This window comes from Eurosta solidaginis, chromosome 1 (genome assembly GCF_040869045.1).
Source record: "Eurosta solidaginis isolate ZX-2024a chromosome 1, ASM4086904v1, whole genome shotgun sequence".
NCBI classification, from domain to species: domain Eukaryota; kingdom Metazoa; phylum Arthropoda; class Insecta; order Diptera; family Tephritidae; genus Eurosta; species Eurosta solidaginis.
The window spans coordinates 126215878-126238981 of record NC_090319.1 but is presented as its reverse complement, the minus strand read 5'-3'; the positions used below and the strand labels follow the sequence as shown (position 1 = coordinate 126238981).

Sequence of the window (23104 nt, the reverse complement as noted above, 5' to 3'; positions counted from 1 at the left end):
CAATCAAGACTTGCGCACTTTTGCACACAAGCAAAATATTTACATTTTCGCCCACATAAATTTTAAACATAGGTCACCCTAACATACACTAAAACATTTGGAAGGGAAGTGGATACGCACAAAACATAAAATTGCGCCGGTCAACCAACCCTTTGCGCATCCAGTGCACTCAACTACAAATAGAACATACATAATAATTTGAATAAACGGAGATCAGCAGCAAGTCGCCAAAAAATAAGCGCCGCTACTAATTGGAATTTTTCTATACATACTTACGCACAAGCATACGACACACCCACGCACGCCGTAAACAGAATTCGAAAGCATCAAACGAGGCCAACGCACCATCAGAACCAAGCGACAGGGAACACACGCATAAACACATATGATTGAATTCAATAGGTAAAGCGAAGGTTGGAAAACACGGCAGGCATACAACAGATAGACATATGAGTCAGTGGGCTTCTACCACTGACCCGAACACGACCTGAAGGTTTCTACTTCATTTCGTGATTAGTTTTATATTCAGTAGGAGGTTTCTACTCCAACTGACGGAGAGCTTGGCAGAGGGGTTATACCTTAGCTACTCTTATCGAGACAGGGCCAGAGAATAGGAGTAGCTATTTAGGAATATTGAATTTTTAAATAAACTGTATAACGTAATTTTAGAACTCCTTTGTTTATTTCTTACAATCGGAATAGGTTCTCCCACCAACTATAGGAACCATGGGCGGACTGGGCATACCTCAGCAAAAACAAGTCCTTCACAGTGTGGAAAGCTAGGGCAAATTGCACGTTATTGCAGTACCAACCCTAATAGTTCCAAAAATGTGGGTGGTCGTAAACGCAGTGCTGAAGGAGATGAGCAAATCTCCAAGTCCACTCAATCGTCAAACTAAAGCGAGTCAGCAGCAAGGGGCGACAGCTGGCTCCCGCAATTGAATGTCCTCATATCCAAGAGGCTGAGGTAGTAATTATTTGTGAACAGCTCCAGGAAAACGTATCAACTAGCAAGATTGATTTTTCGGATGACATCACGGAATGGACGCAGAGGTTAAAGGATTAAGGGGAAACAACTGCTCCTAAACTACGCGAACATATTTGCCCAGGGTGATTCCAAACCTGGACGCACCAAAGTTGTTAAACATCAAATTGACATTGCTGATGCGAGGCTAATCCGTCAAGCTCCTCGTAGTCTTCCACTGGCTAAACGGGAAGTTATGATTCAAATCATATACGAAATGAGTGACAGCGGCATAATCGAACCATCAGCTAGTTCATGGAGTTCACCGATAATACTTGTGAAAAAGAAGGATGGAAAATGGGGTTTTGCGTGGACTACCGGTAGTCGAACGATGTCACGAAGAAGGACAGCTACCCAGTGCCAAGAATTGACGAAACTGTGGACTCGCTATCTGGTACGAAATGGTTTTCTACACTGCACTTGAAAAGTGTCTACTGGCAAGTGGAAGTGAAGGAGGAAGACAAGGAGAAAATGCCTTCAGTTTCGGAGATGGTATTTGGCAGTTTACAAGAATGCCCTTTGGATTCTGTAATGTACCAGCTACTTCTGAAATATTTATGGATCAGGTACTGAAAGGTCTACATTGGTGTACCTAGACGACATCATCGTAATGGGAAAGAATTTTGAAGAACATCTTAAGAACTTGGAAGAAGTTTTCCAAAGAAAATATGGTCTGAAACTTCCCAGTGTCACCAATATATAACAAAGTTTGGTAACGAATTATTTTTAGGGTAAACTATTTTTACAACCAGTAATAGTCACATAAGGGCACTTATTATTATTATTAATTTGTCTGGAAGCAAAGGTCGCACTTTGTGCAGATCTATTGTGCAAGACCTTTCAGCCTAATTTTGTATCTGGAGGCTCTTGATGTATCTAAGTACCTTTTCAGGCTTTTTACTCTATATCACATAGGGATTAAGAGTCCCATCACCTAGATGGGATAATTCTCTGCCTAGCTAGAGCGACGCATTCGCAGAGAATGTTAACCGACGTTTCATCATCCAGCTCACAGAAACGACAAATTTGGGTATCCGATAGATTTAATTTACTTAGGTGATATCGTAGACCGCAGTGTCCCGTGTAGTACCCAGTAAGAGTTCTTAGGTCCTCCCTGCTTAGGTTAATGAGTTTGGCTGATACTTTCGTTGCCGGAAGTATAAACAGTTTGGCCTGCCTTTGCCCTGGGCAATCAATCCAGTGACGTCTGAGTTGTTCAGTTTTCCAGTTACTTATAGTTTCCCTGGTGTGTGCTTTTGTGAGTCCACAAAAGGGCTCTGGACCATAGAATGCTGATATAGCACCCTGCTTTGCTAGTTAATGTGCATGTTCATTACCTTCATGTCCCTGATGTCCGGGAACCCATCCCTACAAAACCTTGTTTGTGGCTCCCAGGGCATTAAGGATTTCAGTGCATTCGTCCACCAGCTTGGATGTAACTATGTAGGATTGCAAGAAACGCAGTGCCGCCTGGCTATCCGACATAATGTAGATGCTCTTCGATTTTGAGCCTCTCCGCAGATATTCTCTACCACAGACCTCTATTGTATGAATTTTTGCCTGAAATATGGTGGAGTAACATCCCGTTGGTATCGATTTTTTGAAGTTTGGCCCATAGATGCCAGCTCCCGTTCTTCTGTCATCGAATTTCGATCCATCCGTGTACCAGACCTCTGAGTCAGGGTCGTTATAAGGATTCCCTATTTCCCAGTGGGTCCTGTCCACAATGAACACTTCAAAGTTCCGTGAGATTCTGAGCTTAGGGGACATTACGTCACGCAGTTGTAATGAGGGATTTTCTATGAATTCTCTTATTACTGCATATGCCCTATCATATTTCCTTCCTTCAACTCAGAAATATTTGGAAGTCTTAGTGCACCTAGTGTTGCCTCTTTCTATATCAGAATAGGGAAGGGAGGTATTCCCACTAAAGCACTAAGGGCGTCAGCAGGGGCGGTTTTCATCGCACCCGTTATGCCAACGCAAACTAATCGATGCAGTTTGCTTAGTTTAGCCGTTGCCTTTCTTTGCATGGCCTTCTGCCACCAAACTAGAGAAGCGTTGGTGACTATTGGCCTTACGACAGTATTAAATGTCCAATATGCCATTTTTACGAGACGAGTACAGGCGAAGAAAGCTCTTGTTGCCTTGTTTAGGATGGCATCCAAATGAGCATTCCACGTGAGGGTTCTTTCCAGTGTCACCCCTAGATATTTAGCTTCCATTATGAATTGCATTTTTGTACCACACAGGGATGGTTCTGGGATAGATACTTTCCTTCTCCGGGTGGAAGGCACTATAACAGTTTTGTTAGGATTTATAGACAATCCTTTGGTATCGCACTACGTCTCTATGATGCAAAGGGCTTGTTGCATGCGATCTGATAATGTATCTTCGTGCATCCCTGTGATGCAAATAACTAGGTCATCTGCATATCCTTGTGTGTCAAATCCCTTGGTTTTCATTAACTGAAGGAGGTCATCAAAGACCAGGGTCCACAGGAGAGGGGGGAGCGCACCTCCTTGTGGACAGCCTCTTGTGGCCGCAATTGATTCAGTTGTCCCTCCCAGTTCCAAATGAATGTTTCTACTTTTTAACATAGACAGCACCCATCTTATTATTATAGGGCTTATGTCCTTGTCAATCATAGCTTGTTCGATAGCTTGATGTGTTGTGTTATCGAAAGCCCCTGATATATCAATAAAAGCGCAGAGGGCTATATTTTTTGACTCTAGAGCCTTTTCGATTTTTACCGTGAGACTATAAATAGCCGTCTACGTGGATTGCCCTGACTGGTAGGCGAACTGATTCCTACACAGAGGGAGTTTATTTAGATTGTCCTCCCTGATATGCTGATCTAAGATTTTCTATATACCTTTTAGGAGAAATGACCTCAGGTTTATTGGTCGATACGACGAGGGCAGTTGCTCGGGTTTCCCTGGCTTTGGTAAGAATACTACCTTAACCTCTGCCCACCTGCTCGGGATATGGCCGAGCAGTAGTGATGCCTTATATAAAGTGGAAAGGACTGGGGCTATATGCTTTATCCCTTTCTGTAACAGACAAGGGTAGACCCCATCCGGTCCTGGTGACTGAAATGGGCTGAAATTAGACAGAGCCCATTACACTCGTTTCACATTGGTGAGCTCTGTTGCTAGTCTTTTTTCATTACCACTGATGGTTGGCAAATCTGCCATGTCAGGAAAGTGTTTTTCGAGTAATAGTTTGCTCCTCTCTTCCGGCCGCGTGGTGTAGCTCCCATCTATTTTTTTCAATGTGCCAATTACATTTCTGTGATCTCTAGAAAGGGCTTTTTGTAATCGAACCGCTGCTGGAAGAACATTAATCTTTTCACAGTGCTCGCTCCAGGTAGCCCTTTTAGATTTCCTAAGTTCTTTATTGCAAGATGTTAGAGCGACTTTGTATGAATCCCAGTCTCCCGTAGATCTCGCTTTATTGAATAGCTTCCTAGCCTGGCATCTTAGCTGCCCAAGCTTTTTGTTCCACCAAGGCACATCAGGTTGTGTACGTATCTTTCCTTGGGTGCAACTCTTATTGAAAGCTGTTTTAATGTCTGAGTGGAGCTGTTCAGCTTCCTTCTCAAGCTCCTGCACGGTGGTTATAGGTCGCTGTAAGCTGTTACCAGCTTCCTCAATAATAAAACGGAAAAGCTCCCAGTTCGTTTTCCTGGGATTTCTAAAAGCTGGCATGTGTTCCGGAAAGTGACCATTGTCGAATACAATGTGTTTGTGGTCCGACTTTTATTCCTCTCCTGAAACATGCCAGTTAGTGACGGTGCTGGCCATATTATGGCTGCACAGAGTAAGATCTAAAACTTCCCCTCTAATAGCATTTACAAAGATGGGTTCATTGCCCCGATTGATAATGCTTATATTATTACTACTGATAAACCCAAGGAGGTACTCAACCCTGTTGGTGATGTTCGTACTACCCCATGTTGTATGATGGGAATTTGCATCACAGCAGAGGATCCATGGCGTGCCACTCTGCTGACAGTATTTGATGAGGGCTATTGTTTCGGTTGTTGGGGCCGTTTTTTCCTCCCCCGGAAAGTAGGCAGAGGCCAAGATTGCCTCCTGTTCGCCTCTTGGGGTAGGAATTTTAGCCCAAACTGCTACGAGATCAGCCGTCATAAACTGTAAAAGTGGAAGAAACATTAGTGTGTTGCTTATAAGCATCGCCGCTCTTGGGCGAGAACTGGTGGCATAAATTAACTTACCATCAGTACTGTTCAGGCCTTTTACGGCACCGTGTTGAATCCAGGGCTCCTAGATGGAGGCTATTCCCAGACCTTCTTCTGCAAATTTTTAAATTAGGACGTCTGAGGCTGCCTTGGCATGGTGAAAATTCACCTGAAGGCATTTCAGACGTCTTTGTTTTTGGGCTTTGATAGGGAGGGTAGGCACTATTTATGGTCTTTGCGGCCACGAGTAGCCACCTTCCTTGCCTTATTGTTAAGCGACATTACGGCTTCTTCAGCCGTTCGTTCTCGTCCTTTTTTGTTCCCTTTCCTGAAATTGAGGCTCCCACGAGGTGGTTGCCTTGTTGCCGGGTTTTGGGGGACAGGCTGGTGTACTGTCGCTGCCTCGTTTGGCCTCTGTGGGCCAACACTAGACCCGGAAGGCCTGGGCTCTTCTTGAGAAGGTTTTTGGGTGGTGTCCGATTGATTCGGCAAACCCTGCTGTTCAGTAGGTAAATGCCTACTAGATAACTTCTGGTTCTTCGGACAGCACGGTTTGTCATCGTCAACCGTGTCATCCCCCTCTCCCTTATTGTCACTGTCGCTGGTATTTATATTTACCAGGGACAGGGATGGCTTGGTTTTGGGCCTTAACTTAACCCTGTCAATCCCACAGAACATCAAGTAGTTGCGTTGCTTTAATAGCTCCGCAGACAACGGATCGACGGCTATAGTAACTTCCGTCCCCGTGGACTTTCGAATCCGGTTGAGGATTCTCAAGTTCCTGGTATTCAAGCCGACATTTTGGGCCTCAGCTAACCTCAAGATGTCATCGTTTGAGGGGCATTCCTCTTCCTTAAAGTACCCCACGAGAATGATGCGACGTGGTATATCCGCATCAGATACCACCTTCAGCTTGGCACCTTGCCATGGAGTGAGCTTTGGGGCGATAGCCCTTAGCCACTCCGCGGTGGTTGCATTCCTGCAGGTGATAGAAATCCAGCCTGGTCGAGGTGTGCAACCGCTAAAAGTGGGCTTTATAGCAGGGCCCATCACCTCTCCCAGGATAGCCTTCTGTATGGCCTTCAGTTCCCGTTGTCTAAGAAATTAAAAACGAGGAAGATTCCAAGTCACGTCTGACACCTTTTTAATTCAGAGCATTTTGTCACCTTTATTTTGACCCAGTTTGGTCGATGTGCATTTCATCACAGTTACAGCAGGCCTGTACAGAAAAATGCTTTAGCAGTTAATTAAGAAGTGGAGTATTTACCAAAATTCCTAGAATTTCGCCCAATGGAATAGCACGTAGTTAAAGTGAAGCACAACATGCACAAGTGGCCTGAAGTTGTCTATACCGTCAAAAAACTAAAAAAAAAATATAAGACAATCAAAGGCTACTTTTCTCCAAAAAATTTACAAAAGTTAATCAAAGTTGATAAAAAGAAAACTGTGTGAAAATTAAGAGATTCATTTTTATTCTTTTTCCTTTGATCATTAACCAGTTTTAATATGCAAGTTTACATTTAAAAAATTAAGGAAATAAAATGCAAGCTCGTGAAATTACAAGCAAAATAAAGTTTGCACCTTCATTTCGGAACGTTCCTTATATAGAAAAATTGGTGCAGTGGTTATCCGAAGTAATGTTCAATATATGTAAATTTAATCCAATTTGCTTACAAAACACGAAATTTTCATATTCCAGGTGCAGGCCTAAGTTATTTTCAGAAATGAAAAATCTGCGTTTTTTCGGCTAATTAATATGATATGGTTGCTAAGGATTTTTTGGGAATTATTTGATTATTAAATGTTCTTTCTTTGTTTTTTTCTATACCAATTTTTTTTAACTTGTTTTCTTAAGAAACTTCTGCTATAGACTTGTCATTGTTTTTCTTAGCCAGATTTTTATTCGTCTCACCTAAGCAATGTGCCAGATATGAAATTAACACTAAAAAGCAATTCCTCAGAAAATAAAAATTGGAGGGATATTTTGCAAAAAAAATTGCTTCAATTTAGGATATTCTGTTGTTTTTAGCACATTTTTTTTGTTTTGAGGACTCAATTCCTGTGGAGAAAAAACATCACCACTTTGGAAAAAACATTTATTTGAGTGTAGAATTGATACCTGTGTCACAGATTTACGGAGTTGTGATGGCTTTGGGGATGGAGGGGGATAAAAGATGCTGTGAAATTATGTCGGAGCATAAAGATTTTGCAATTAAGGAATAAAAAAAAAAGACTGTAATGGTTTTAGTACAAATTTATATCATGCCCCTTCTAATACTTTCTCTTAATACATACCTTCCGAATTCCACATTAATTCGTGTACTCCAATCTCCACTAAGTCGTCAATTTCCTTGATTTCAGGTTCGATCAACTGAAGCTCAACGGGTGAACTGTTCTCTTGTATAATGTTATACCAGTCGATTGTCTTCTCTAAATTTAATGTATGATTACGAAATATCTCATTTTTTTCAGCGAAACTTAATGCAATGTCCGGTATACCCTCAACATCCATTTGCTTCAAGTAATGCACCTCTCGCAGAATACCAAAGAGCTCTGGACTAAAATTCAAAATCAGCGATTCGCTGTTAGGATCATGGGAAATCAAAGATACTTTTAGACTAGTTTCGATTTGATCGGTCAAATTTTTGCTCCATTCCTCAAATGCGCATATTTTATGCATGCCAAGGCGACGCATCAAACGTTCGTAACGTGAAAATATATCAACAGCCAATTCGGATTTGGTGACGCTGCCATTAATTAAAATAAATATACATATGTAAGTATACACCATGAAGGAAGGTCAGTACTGATCAAAATTTCTGGCCAGAACTACATCTAAAGTAAGATTGAAAATAGATTTTCTATAATTCAGAAGAACCGCAAAAAAATCGATAGTTTAGGTTTTCTTATTTAATATTTTACATGTATCTATTTGATAAATAAATAGCCTATAAAAAACTTCTACTAGCTTTAAGGAGATTCGACTATGAGTATGCCTTCTTTCTCTACACCTTAAAAGCTTTCCCATTGACTTTCAAACCCTTTCGGAACTATCGAAAGAGGGGATAAAATCAAACTAAGTAGAACCAATATGAAGAATTCCGGTTCGGTTCGGAAACAACGGAATAGAATCAGCAAAATATTATGTCTTTACTGTAAATTTTCACACTAGCTCGGAATTATCGAAATAGTACAAATGATACAATCGGTTGTAAAGGAGAAACTATAGAAAACTAGCGGCCCGGTACGTGCTTCGCTACGTATAAAGTGAAATATTAAATCAAACTCATTTATTACAAAAACAAGATATTTTTTTATTTGCTAGCTATTTCAAAACTTAATCCAAAACATTTGGATAAACAATATTGTTTGTTTTGTGAAAAACATGATTCCTCCAAATTCACACCACAAACGTTAAGTGTTTGCCCTTGGGCTTTGTTGATGGACATCGCAAATGATAAGCGCACAGGATATTGTAATCGTTTGAATTCAAATGGCATATCAGTTGGAATCATAGGGATACGGAACAAACTTCTCCTTTTGATTTACCAGTTAAGATCGTAGCTTTAATCCAATTTGGCAATAAATTTTTCACTGCCAATCTGATGCCATTACACAGTTTTGGTGGATTAATATTTCGCAATAATATAACCAAGGAACCCACTTTCAGATTCAAATAATGCGGTGGCATACCAGCCGGTTCTAATGAATTTAAAAATTCAATTGGATAATTAATTGCCTCATATTGATTCATAGCACTGTCAATTGATTTATATGTCGTGACTACACCTGGGAGTTTTGCTTGAATTTGAAAATTAATGGCATTGATATGAATGTTCTTCGGTGCTAAAATGGCACGTTTTCTCAACCAATTATGATTTCTGTAATTCTGAAGAATATTTGAAAAAACACATTCAATCAATTCATCTATCGATTTCGTAATTGTACAAACATTGTTCGGTACAGTGATCAATCCGTTGGTTCTGTAGATTTGTATTTTGTTATCACCAATTTCCAGCAATCGTTTTGAAAACTCATGGGCAGCTGGATCATTTTGTAGGTGAATACGCATATTAATGTTCAGTGTCAATTTTTGTACATATCTACAAAGAACTGATGACTTCAAAAAGGCATTTATTTCATCAGCAGGAGTTGTTCGAGGAATGACAGGTAATGTTTGTCGAAAATCCCCTGATAGTAATATCAAAGCACCACCAAAAAGCTGTTGATTACCACGTAAATCTTGCATTGTTCGATTAAATGCTTCTAGTAATTTTTTATTCGCCATTGTACACTCATCCCATAAAATAATTGACGTTAATCGCATGACTTTTGCCATAGCAGAATTTCTTGAAATATTGCAAGTTGGAGTTTCAATAACCTGCACATTCAATGGCAATTTTAATGCAGAGTGTGCTGTCTGACCACCTTCTAATAATGTAGCAACAATTCACAAAGATGCAAGTGCCAATGAAATTTTCTGTTCCGATCGAATAGTCGCTAAAATCAGTGATATAACGAACGTTTTGCCTGTACCACCAGGTACATCCAATAAATATAATCCACCTGCATTATTGGAAATGCCTTGCATGATTGTGTCATATACATGATTTTGCTGAATATTCATTTTGGTTATATTCGATTGTACAAATAAACGCAAATCATTAGAATTGAATTCCTGCTAACGTTGCAATTCACGATGAAATAGATCATGCATCTCTCGATTTGGTACGATCACACCCAATTGTACTAATGTTTTATTTACAATCATTAGACACATATTTTCAATTCAAAGCTTCGTTGTACATTTCCAAAGTTATCAACAAATCAGGATTTCTTGCATGATGACGCATACGAATTAAAATATCTTCTGCAATATAATGTTTATATTTGTTCCATAATTCAAGTGGATTTGATGGCATAGATGTTGATAATATAATGGCAAATAGCATTCGTATGTGTTGAGGATGAGCCGAAATAGATGCATCATGAAGTGTTGAATCCCAATGTGCATCATCCTCCTCCCAATTGCATCTGTTTGGAAAATGCCAGGATGCCCATGAACTGCTGTTCCTTGTATACGTCTTTGACATTTTTTCGAATACACATTCCATGTGTAATACTGAGGCACTTCAGAATATAACAAAGTTATCGCAAATGTATCAGTTTCGCATAACTTGAAAAAAGCTGTTAACGTAGTTGCTGGTGGTTGTGCTGCTCTTCCAATACATTTGCTACATTAAATTAAACACGGTGGCCATTCTCAAGATGCACAGCCAATTGAACAACCGCAGGATGTCTTTCGTTCATTGGAAACGACATAATTCTCCAGACAGCTTCATTGCTACTAATATAGTGCCCCATTTGATACTGAGTAATTTCGTCATTTGTATTATTACCAGCAACACCGAAAATTGCCATATCGCTCCCTTTATTTACATACTTGCAAATATATTTAATGGATTTCACAGAATTACAATATTCCACATTTATATGAGCATTGAATATTTTCGATAATAATGGACAATACGGAACCACCCAACGATTATCAACTTCAACTTCCTGGTTATATATTCTAACGGTTGCCGTTTTGCCATTTTCATTAAGTGATCTACGTCGATACAACGGATATCCGTCATTGCCCGTTATTGTGTTTGAAGTAAATTTCCTGGGGTATCGTTTCGAACACTTTTCATCAATCATACATGGTGAATTCACATTTAGTGCACCGCACGGTCCGTGTATCATGTTTTTTAACGACAACTTGAAATAACTCAGGATCAGCAGTGTGATCAGGAATTTCAGCTGATATAAGATTATCGATTTGATCCGGAGTTATTTTATGTACCAGCCAAATTAGTATATGTGCGTGCGGCAATCCCCTTTTCTGCCATTCGATTGGTATCGCACCTCCCCAAATACATGTAATTTCACAATTAAATCCATAAGTGCTTTACATTTTTGCCGAAAAACACGCGCAGTAATGTCATGACGATCGGTTGTCGACTGTCCTACAAATAAATTATTTTTGATGTCATCCCACTGCGGATTACATGTAAATGTAATGAACAGATCCAGTCGACCGTATTTTCGTACATAACACATTGCGTCTTGTGCATATTCGTTAATATTCCGTGGGCTACCAATATACGGAGATGGCAATATAGTTAAACATCCGATGTCATTAATATTAGCATAATTCGCTATCGCATCTTTCAAATGAATATATTGTTCAGATCTTAATTTTGCTTGGTTGAGACGAATAAAATTAAGCCATTCTGTTTCTATTTTGGCATACATATCAACGATGTACTGATGATATAGTTTACCACATCTCAAGATATAATTTTGTTCTTGTGGACGAACCATCAATCGATACGAATAAAAATTCATGGCACTAACTTTTTCTGTACATGTAGACTTGATAATAAGTGCAAAATGTGACTTAAGAAATTTATACAAATGATGAAATGTCAACACACTGAAAATATTATTTACCTGTTCGTGGATCAATCATTGGTATATTGATATGGTAGCCATCGTCACCTTTCCAATGCAATATTGGGTATTGTAATGCGTCGTAACTACGATGACGTTCCGAAACACGTTGCAATTGCTCATTTCTGCGATGAAGTATAATATCACGGGATTGAAACTGATCACCAAGAATTACAATTGCAACCTCTTCAATTGTCGGTGCATTGAATCGCCTTTCATGCTCTCCAAAAGGTGTTCTATCAGCCCTTATTACGATTTTGTGATTATCAGATGGCATACGATCGAGAGCAATTTTGAACAATTGAACTAATGCGTTATGCTGATGGAAAAACCTTTGTAGCTCACAAATAATTTCTCGTCTTGTATTCAAATCAATTGCACAACGTTGATCCAATTCACGATTTTCATCACCAATAAAATAAATTTGCAAAAATTTATAATCAGCGGCGGGGTATGGCAATAACGAACCAGCTTGATGGTAAATTTGGCCCTGAATCTACAACATGTATGCAATTTTAGGTATATGTTGCATAATAATTTTTAAAACTATAGAATACTTTTATGGGTCAGATTGATTGGGACAATCCTGCTTAAGTATTTACCTTAAACGTCGGCATAAAATTATCTCTAATAATGTTAGTAGCACCAAAAGAAGTCATGTGAAATGCCGAATTGTATTGTTGAAAAGTGCTTCGAATTTTCAGAAATCCCAAAAATTAATGAAGACAATGGTTCGGGTGGAGTCTCTAATGCTGGCAATCTCACCTTGCCATTAGCACAACACATGCCGGGCGTTTTCACCATTTAGCCGCATCACAATGTGCACATATTGCGTCCATTATTCCAATATATGCGTACATACTGTAATCAATCTGACTGTTATAATTAAAAGCAGCACGCATAATTTCAGGTACAACACAACTATTTCGTGCATTACGTTCACGCTGCGATGCATTAGCTTGTGCTCGTTCATCTGGAGTCTGTAATCGCCTTTGTAATGCCGCAGCATTTGCATGGCGCGTTCGCCGACCTATATTTCCTCGTGTGGGTCGTAGCATTTTTCTTTCAATTAAAAAAGAATAAATTAAATTTAAAAAAATATCTACATTAATAGTGGTACACCATATGTTTTTTTTCAAATAAGGAAACACACATTTGTGTATTCACTTCAACAGTTCAAAACTTACCGTTTTTTGCTCAGAAATTCGCTTTGCGCTATATTTCTTCTTTTCACAAATTCACACAAACTTCAATAATTATTAAATAAAAACACTATTTGCATTTTTATGTAATAATTTGCACCGCGGTAATTTCGGACACTACTGAACGTATTGGGCTGCTTCGTTTATTCTGCTAACGAATGGTGTTGAAGCCAAAGAAAACGCTCCAGCGATGTTTACACTCCAATGTCATTTATTCTCCTAATTTCAATTTTCTTAATGCTAAAAGCCAAAGCTCTATATAACTATCTACTTATACAAAATATTCGTGTATTTCTCTATGCAAAAAATGCACCGTAATATTGTTCGATGTCTTTTCAAAGCCTACTTTGTTTATCGATCTGCCTGCTACATACATACATGTTGATATAAATATAATGCAAGTAAGTTTGTAGGTGGGGATAATAAGTAAGCTATTTAAGACGAAAGTACATAAATTTTGAGATCGAAAGAGCGTAGCTAAGTAGGTAACAAATCGTTTAGTAAATGCTTAAACTATTATTGATGTATGTATGTTAATATGAAAACGTATAATCCGCTGGCTAAGTGGGATGAATCTGACCAAACAAATGGGTTTTTGGTGTTTTTTTCAAAATAATTTCACCATACATTGAGCTCTTTTCAGCACCTTAAGGTAAAAAGATTATATTTGTATGTGATTGAATATACCATTTTAACTGGTTGTAGTACATAAGAATACAATCTCTTAACCTGAAGGGGAGTTCCCAATTGGTCTATATCTCGAGTCCTTAGTTACCCAGCGAAAAGAAAAGCCCTCTTTTCATTAGCATTTATCAACAACTTACAATGGATACTCATGTGGTTCAAACGCATCCTAAGGTTATCCGGGTCCACGTTTTGTCTATATACGAGACCCTAGTCACGGAGGGGCATGAAAAATAATCTATACTATAGCAATCATCAACAGCTCCCATTTTCTACCCATATTGTGCAAACACATCCTAAAGTTATTTTTGTCTATATCTCGAGACCCTAGTCACGGAGGGGCATGAAAAATAATCTATACTATAGCAATCATCAAAAGCTCCCATTTGATAATCATATTATACAAACACATCCTAGGGTTATTAGGGTCCACGTTTTGGCCTATATCTCGAGACCCTGGTAACCGATTCTTAAAATTTCAAAACACAAACCATCTACTGAATAGTCAGAACAAAGCGTTAAAAACTTGGTTTGGATAGGTAAGCCCGTTCTTGAGTTATAAAATCACAGCGAAAAATGGCATTCATTTTTATACTCATTTGAGCAGAGCTCACAGAGTATATTAACTTTGATTGGATAACGGTTGGTTGTACAGGTATAAAGGAATCGAGATAGATATAGACTTCCATATATCAAAATAATCAGGATCGAAAAAAAAATTGATTGAGCCATGTCCGTCCGTCCGTCCGTCCGTCCGTTAACACGATAACTTGAGTAAATTTTGAGGTATCTTGATGAAATTTGGTATGCATATTCCTGAGTACACATCTCAGATCGCTATTTAAAATGAACGATATCGGACTATAACCACGCCCACTTTTTCGATATCGAAAATTTCGAAAAACCGAAAAAGTGCGATAATTCATTACAAAAGACAGCTAAAGCGACGAAACTTGGCAGATGAGTTGAACTTATGACGCAGAATAGAAAATTAGTAAAATTTTGGACAATGGGCGTGGCACAGCCCACTTTTAAAAGAAGGTAATTTAAAAGTTTTGCAAGCTGTAATTTGGCAGTCGTTAAAGATATCTTGATGAAATTTGGCAGGAACGTTACTTCTATTACTATATGTACGCCTAATAAAAATTAGCAAAATCGGAGAAGGACCACGCCCACTTAAAAAAAAAAATTTTTTTAAAGTAAAATTTTAACAAAAAATTTAATATCTTTACAGTATATAAGTAAATTATGTCAAAATTCAACTCTAGTAATGATATGGTGCAACAAAATACAAAAATAAAAGAAAATTTCAAAATGGGCGTGGCTCCGCCCTTTTTCATTTAATTTGTCTAGGATACTTTTAACGCCATAAGTCGAACAAAAATTAACCAATCCTTTTGAAATTTGGTAGGGGCATAGATTTTATGACATTAACTGTTTTCTGTGAAAATGGGCGAAATCGGTTGATGCCACGCCCAGTTTTTATACACAGGCGTCCGTCTGTCCTTCCGCATGGCCGTTAACACGATAACTTGGGCAAAAATCGACATATCTTTAATGAACTTAGTTCACGTGCTTACTTGAACTCACTTTATCTTGGTATGAAAAATGAACGAAATCCGACTATGACCACGCCCACTTTTTCGATATCGAAAATTACGAAAAATGAAAAAATGCCATAATTCTATACCAAATACGAAAAAAGCATGAAACATGGTAAGGTAATTGGATTGTTTTATTGACGCGAAATATAACTGTAGAAAAAACTTTATAAAATGGTTGTGACACCTACCATATTAGGTAGAAGAAAATGAAAATGTTCTACAGGGCGAAATAAAAAACCCTTAAAATCTTGGCAGGTATTACATATATAAATAAATTAGCTGTATCCAACAGATGATGTTCTGGGTCACGCTGGTCCACATTTTGGTCGATATCTGGAAAACGCCTTCACACCATTCCCTTTTAAAACTCTCATTAATACCTTTAATTTGATACCCATATCGTACAAACTCATTCTAGAGTCACCCCTGGTCTACCTTTATAGCGATATCTCGAAAAGGCGTCCACCTATAGAACTAAGCCCCACGCCCTTTTAAAATACTCATTAACACCTTTCATTTGATACCCATATCGTAAAAACATATTCTAAAGTCACCCCTGGTCCACCTTTATGGTGATATCTCGAAAAGGCGAACACCTATAGAACGAAGGCCCACTCCCTTTTAAAATACTCATTAACACCTTTCTTTTGATACCCATATTGTACAAACAAATTCTAGGGTTACCCCTGGTCCACCTTTATGGCGATATATCGAAACCGCGTCCACCTATGGAACTAAGGCTTACTCCCTTTTAAAATACTCATTAGCACCTTTCATTTGATACCCATATCGTGCAAACGCGTTCTATAGTCACCCCTGGTCCACCTTTATGGCACTATGGAACTAAGGATTACTCCCTTTTAAAATACTCATAAGCACCTTTCATTTGATACCCATATCGTGCAAACGCGTTCTATAGTCACCCCTGGTCCACCTTTATGGCAATATCTCGAAAAGGCGACCACCTATACAACAACCACCACTCCCTTTTAAAACCCTTATTAATACCTTTAATTTGATACCCATATCGTACAAACATATTCTAGAGTCACCCCTGGTCCACCTTTAGGGCGATATTTCGAAACGGCGTCCACCTATAGAACTAAGGCCCACTCCCTTTTAAAATACTCATTAACACCTTTCGTTTGATGCCCATATTGTACAAACAAATTCTAGGGTCACCCCTGGTCCACCTTATGGCGATATCTCGAAACGGCGTCCACCTATGGAACTAAGGATTACTCCCTTTTAAAATACTCATTAACACCTTTTTTTTGATACCCATATTGTACAAACAAATTCTAGGGTCACCCCTTGTCCACCTTTGTGGCGATATCTCGAAATGGCGTCCACCTATGGAACTAAGGATTACTCCCTTTTAAAATACTCATTAACACCTTTCATTTGAAACCCATATCGTACAAACGCATTCTAGAGTCAACCCTGATCCACCTTTATGGCTATATCCCTAAATGGCATCCACCTATAGAACTATGGCCCACTCCCTCATAAAATACTCTTTAACGCCTTTCATTTGATACACATTCCAGGGTTTCCCTCGGTTCATTTTCCTACATGGTTATTTTCCCTTATGTTGTCACCATAGCTCTCAACTGAGTATGTAATGTTCGGTTACACCCGAACTTAACCTTCCTTACTTGTTCAAAATAATTTCACCATACATTGAGCTCTTTTCAGCGCCTTCAGGTAAAAAGATTATATTGTTATGTGATTGAATATACAATTTTAACTGGTTGTAGTACATAAGAATGCAATCTCTTAACCTGAAGGCGAGTTCCCAATTGGTCTATATCTCGAGTCCTTAGTTACCCAACAAAAAGAAAAGCCCTCTTTTCATTAGCATTTATCAACAACTTACAATGGATACTCATGTCGTTCAAACACATCCTAGGGTTATCCGGGTCCACGTTTTGGTCTACATCTCGAGACCCTAGTCACAGAGGGGTATGAAAAATAATCTATACTATAGCAATCATCAACAGCTCCCATTTGCTACCCATATTGTACAGACACATCCTAAAGTTATCCGGGTCCACGTTTTGGTCTATATCTCGAGGCCCTACTCACGGAGCGGCATGAAAAATACTCTATACTATAGCATTCATCAACAGCTTCCATTTTATACCCATACTGTATAAACACATTTTAGGGTTACTTGAGTCCACGTTTTGGCCTATATCTTGAGACGCTGGTACCCGATTCTTAAAATTTCAAAACACAAACCATCTACTGAATAGTCAGAACAAAGCATAAATATTTGGTTTGGATACGTGATCCCGTTCTTGAGTTACAAAATCACAACCAAAAATGGCACTAATTTTTATACCTTTCATGAAAATGAAATGGTATATTAATTTCGTCACGAAACCCAAAATTGTAAGTCCTTAAAGGAAAATAGATAGACCCACCATTAAGTATACCGAAATAATCAGATGAAGAGCTGAGTTGATTTAGCCATGTCCGTCTGTCCGTCTGTCTGTTTGTATGCAAACTAGTCCCTCAATTTTTGAGATATCTTGATAAAATTTGGTGAGCGGGTGTATTTGGGTGTCCGATTAGACATTTGTCGGAACCGGCCGTTTCGGACCACTATAGCATATATCCTCCATACAACCGATTTTTCAGAAAAAGAGGATTTTTGTCATATCTTACTCAATTTAACAAATTGAAGCTTCAAATTTCACCATATAATTTCGCATATTGCACACATTGTTGCCTGAAAAAATTGATGAGATCGGTTGTATATATAGCATATATCCCCCAAAACCGATTGTTCAGATAAGAAACTTTTCGTAATTACTGCCCTATTTTAAGAGCTAGAGGCTTTAAATTTCAACGAATGCTTACGCATATAGCATATATTGTTGTCTTAAAAAATCATAAAGATCGGTGGTATATATAGTATATATATGGTGGTATATATAGTATATATATAAAGTATATATATATATTTTTCGCAATTTTAGCCCCATTTTAACCGCTAGAAGCTTCAAATTTCTCCGAATACTTACGTATATAGCATATATTGTTGTGTCAAAAAATCATAGAGATCGGTGATATATATAATATATATATGATGGTATATATAGTATATATATAGTATATATACATTTTTTTTTTTTTCGGCCCCATTTTAACAGCTAGAAGCTTCAAGTTTCACTAAATACTTACATGTATAGCATATATTGATGTCTGAAAAAATGATTGCGATCGGTGGTATACATAGTATATATCTCATACAACCGATTGTTCAGATAAGAAACTTTTCGCAATTTCTACCCCATTTTAACAGCTATAAGCTTCAAATTTCACCGATTGCTTACGTATATAGTATATATTGTTGTGTCAAAAAATCATAGAGATCGGTGATATATATAATATATATATGATGGTATATATAGTATATATATAGTATATATATATTTTTTTGCGATTTCGGCCCCATTTTAATAGCTAGAAGCTTCAAGTTTCACCAAATGCTTACGTGTATAGCATATATTGATGTCTGAAAAAATCATTGAGATCGGTGGTATACATAGTATATATCTCATACAACCGATTGTTCAGATAAGATACTTTTCGCAATTTCTACCCCATTTTAACAGCTATAAGCTTCAAATTTCACCAATTGCTTACGTATATAGTATATATTGTTGTGTCAAAAAATCATAGAGATCGGTGATATCTATAATATATATATGATGGTATATATAGTATATATTGTCACGGATATTAGCATCACTAAGCTATACCATCACTAAGGCCATTCTAAGCAGTATTTACGTCAATAATCAAATCATCTATACACATATATAAGGCAGCCGAGAGATGTCACACACAGATGCAATACTTCAATCATTATGTATCTACATAAACGAATCAATCATTATGTCTACACATATGTAGATACACGCAGCTGAGAAGCAAGGCACAACCATACGCAGACATCTTATTTGAGATGCTCCTAAATATAGGCAATTATAATTGTGGAAGTGTCGCTCACACATACAAGCATGGGGTATGAGAGAAGCTATAAAATCGTGCAATTGTAGTTACAGCTGAGAAGTTTGAGAGATACTGGACTAGTAGATTCTGGAACTGTCTAGAAGAGGCGAACGAGGAAACCAAAGAGTATAAAAGCCGACAGATGTAAAGGCGCTGTAATTCAGTTTGAGTTGAGCTATCAATCAGTTTGATTAAGCAGGCGATCTGGCGGCCAATAGTAGAGTTTCATTTGAGTTATCAATCAGTTTGGTTATTAAGCCAGCGAGTAGCAAAGTATAAGTGTTATTGTGAAGTACTTTAATAAAGGCCATTTTTTCCATTGTTCAATATTGAAGTTATTTATTCAACAGTTTAGTGATTCAAACTTAGCAGAGGATTGCAAATAAGAGGATTTGCAGCAGTATAATCAAGTCCAAGGCGAAGTGGTATGTGAGGTATTAATTGGAAAAGTCATGGTTCTACACAAATTCGTTGTGGCGGAGATTGTTGATGAAGTTATATTGGGAGTGGATTTCTTGGTTGACCATGACATCAAGATCGATATGCAGAGAAGGGTGATGCATTATGAGAACCAAGATGTGCCACTTAAATTCAGGTTGGAAAAAGAGTTCAACAGTAAGCGTGTGCTGGTGGAGGAGATTCGACAGAGACCACTAAAGTCAAGGAAAGTAGATCGAGCAAAGGTTGATGGATCGAAAGGGCCAAATAATGCGAAATCAAAAGTACCTGCGAGAAAAACACTGGCATTGGCAAACCCTAATGAACGCACTAAAACGACTGAAAGAATTTTCCAGAAAGAATGCAAGGGTGGTTTCAAGCCAGCACGTTTTACTGTTGTGAAACGTCAAGACGATACTGATGATGCAAAGTCAATCCGTCAAGATCAATCTCTGCGAAGTAGTTCTTCATTGGCCAAGCAACAGAGTGCGAGGGAACAATCCAGGATAATGAGTAGTAAGATGAAAGCGAGGTACGATGAAGCAATTAATTCGGAAGGGTTTCAGGAAGGAGATTTGGTGCTGCTATACAACCCACAAAGAAAAAAGGTTTGTCCCCGAAATTGCAGTGTAACTGGGAAGGTCCATACAAAGTTGTAAAACGGATCAACGATGTAGTGTACCGCATACAAACCACTACCAAACCACGAACCAAAATGAAAGTGGTTCATTTGGAGAGATTAGCAGCGTTTAGATCGAGAGATTTGTCTGATCGGGACGATCAGACTTAGGTGGAGGGCAGTGTCACGGATATTAGCATCACTAAGCTATACCATCACTAAGGCCATGCTAAGCAGTATTTACGTCAATAATCAAATCATCTATACACATATATAAGGCAGCCGAAAGATGTCACACACAGATGCATTTACGCCTATGTGTGCGCGAGAGACTGTAAACTACAAACATTCACATCAATAATTCAATCATTATGTATCTACATAAACGAATCAATCATTATGTCTACACATACATATGTAGGTACACGCAGCTGAGAAGCAAGGCACAACCATATGCAGACATCTTATTTGAGATGCTCCTAAATGTAGGCAATTATAATTGTGGAAGTGTCGCTCACACATACAAACATGGGGTATGAGAGAAGCTATAAAATCGTGCAATTGTACTTACAGCTGAGAAGTTTGAGAGATACTGGACTAGTAGATTCTGGAAGCGTCTAGAAGAGGCGAACGGGGAAACCAAAGAGTATAAAAGCCGACAGATGTAGAGGCGCTGTAATTCAGTTTGAGTTGAGCTATCAATCAGTTTGATTAAGCACGCGATCTGGCGGCCAATAGTAGAGTTTCATTTGAGTTATCAATCAGTTTGGTTATTAAGCCAGCGAGTAGCAAAGTATAAGTGTTATTGTGAAGTACTTTAATAAAGGCCAGTTTTTCCATTGTTCAATATTGGAGTTATTTTTTCAACAGTTTAGTGATTCGAACTTAGCAGAGAATTGCAAATAAGAGGATTTGCAGCAAATTCGTTACAATATATATAGTATATATATATTTTTTTTTGCGATTTCGGCCCCATTTTAATAGCTAGAAGCTTCAAGTTTCACCAAATGCTTACGTGTATAGCATATATTGATGTCTGAAAAAATCATTGAGATATATATATATCTCATACAACCGATTGTTCAGATAAGAAACTTTGCGCAATTTCTGCCCCGTTTTAACAGCTAGAAGCTTAAAATTTCACCAAATGATTACGTATATAGCACACATTGTTGTCTGAAAAAATCATAGAGATCGGTGGTATATATATTATATACTTCATATAAACTGTCATTTTTGCCCCTTTTTTACGGCTAGAAGCTTCAAAATTCCTCAAATTTCATCAAATTGTTACGTCTACGTCATATATTGTTGAAATACATGATTCGTAGTCATAGTTTTTACACGCAGACCACAAAAAACCTGAAACTTTGTATCCTCACACAAAGTACCTACCTGGTTTTATGCTCAGTTGAGCAGAGCTCACAGAGTATATTAACTTTGATTGGATAACGGTTGGTGGTACAGGTATAAAGGAATCGAAATAAATATAGACTTCCATATATCAAAATCATCAGTATCGAAAAAAAATTTGATTGAGCCATGTCCGTCCGTCCGTCCGTCTGTCCGTTAGCACGATAACTTGAGTAAATTTTGAGGTATCTTGATGAAATTTGGTATGTAGATTCCTGGGCACTCATCTCAGAGCGCTGTTTAAAATGAACGAAATCGGACTACAACCGCGCCCACTTTTTCGATATCGAAAATTTCAGAAAACCGAAAAAGTGCGATAATTCATTACCAAAGACGGATAAAGCGATGAAACTTGGTAGGTGGGTTCGTCTTTGGACGGAAAATAGAAAATTAGTAAAATTTTGGACAATGGGCGAAGCACCGCCCACTTTTAATAGAAGGTAATTTAAAAGTTTTGCTAGCTGTAATTTGGCAGTCGTTGAAGATGTCATGATGAAATTTGGTAGGAATGTTACTCACATTACTATATGTAAGCCAAATAAAAATTAGCAAAATCGGATGACGAACACGCCCACTTTTTAAAAAAAAATTTTTTTTAAAGTCAAATATTAAGAAAAAAATCAATATCCTTACAGTATATAAGTAAATTATGTCACCATTCAACTCCAGTAATGCTATTGTGTAACAGAATACAAAAATAAAAGAAAATTTCAAAGTGGGCGTGGCTCCGCCCTTTTTCATTTAATTTGTCTAGAATACTTTTAATGCCATAAACAAAAAATTACCAATCCTTGTGAAACTTGGTAGGGGCATAAGTTCTATGACGATAACTGTTTTCTGTGAAAATGGGCGATATCGGTTGAAGCCACGCCCAGTTTTTATAGACAGTCGACTGTCTGTTCTTCTGCTCGGCCGTTAACACGATAACTTGAGCAAAACTCGATATATCTTTACTAAACTTAGTTCACGTACTTATTTCAACTCACTTTATCTTGGTATAAAAAATGGCCGAAATCCGACTATGACCACGCCTAAATTGTTGATATAGAAAATGGCGAAAAATGAAAAAAATGCCATAATTCTATACCAAATATGAAAATAGGGATGAAACATGGTAATTGGATTGGGTTATTGACGCAAAATATAACTTTAGAAAAAACTTTGTAAAATGGGTGTGACAACTACCATATTCAGTAGAAGAAAATGAAAAAGTTTTGCAGGGCGAAATCAAAAGCCCTTGGAATCTTGGCAGAAATACTGTTCGTAGTATTGCATATATAAATAAATTACGGGTACCGCTAATTTTGGTCGATATCTCGAAAAGGCCTTCAAATATACAACTAAAGGCCACTCCCTTTTAAAACCCTCATTAATACCTTTAATTTGATACCC

At 38.0% G+C, this 23104-nt stretch overlaps 1 protein-coding gene across 1 annotated transcript in view; it reads right to left on the bottom strand.

Annotated features, from left to right (window-relative positions):
• Dhc93AB (Dynein heavy chain at 93AB) overlaps nt 1-23104 on the bottom strand; it is a 2991564-nt gene that overhangs the window by 2162612 nt on the left and 805848 nt on the right. The window contains exon 8 of the mRNA XM_067759821.1: nt 7524-7975. Coding sequence (XP_067615922.1) covers nt 7524-7975 — 452 coding nt within the window. The remainder of the gene's footprint in view (nt 1-7523; nt 7976-23104) is intronic.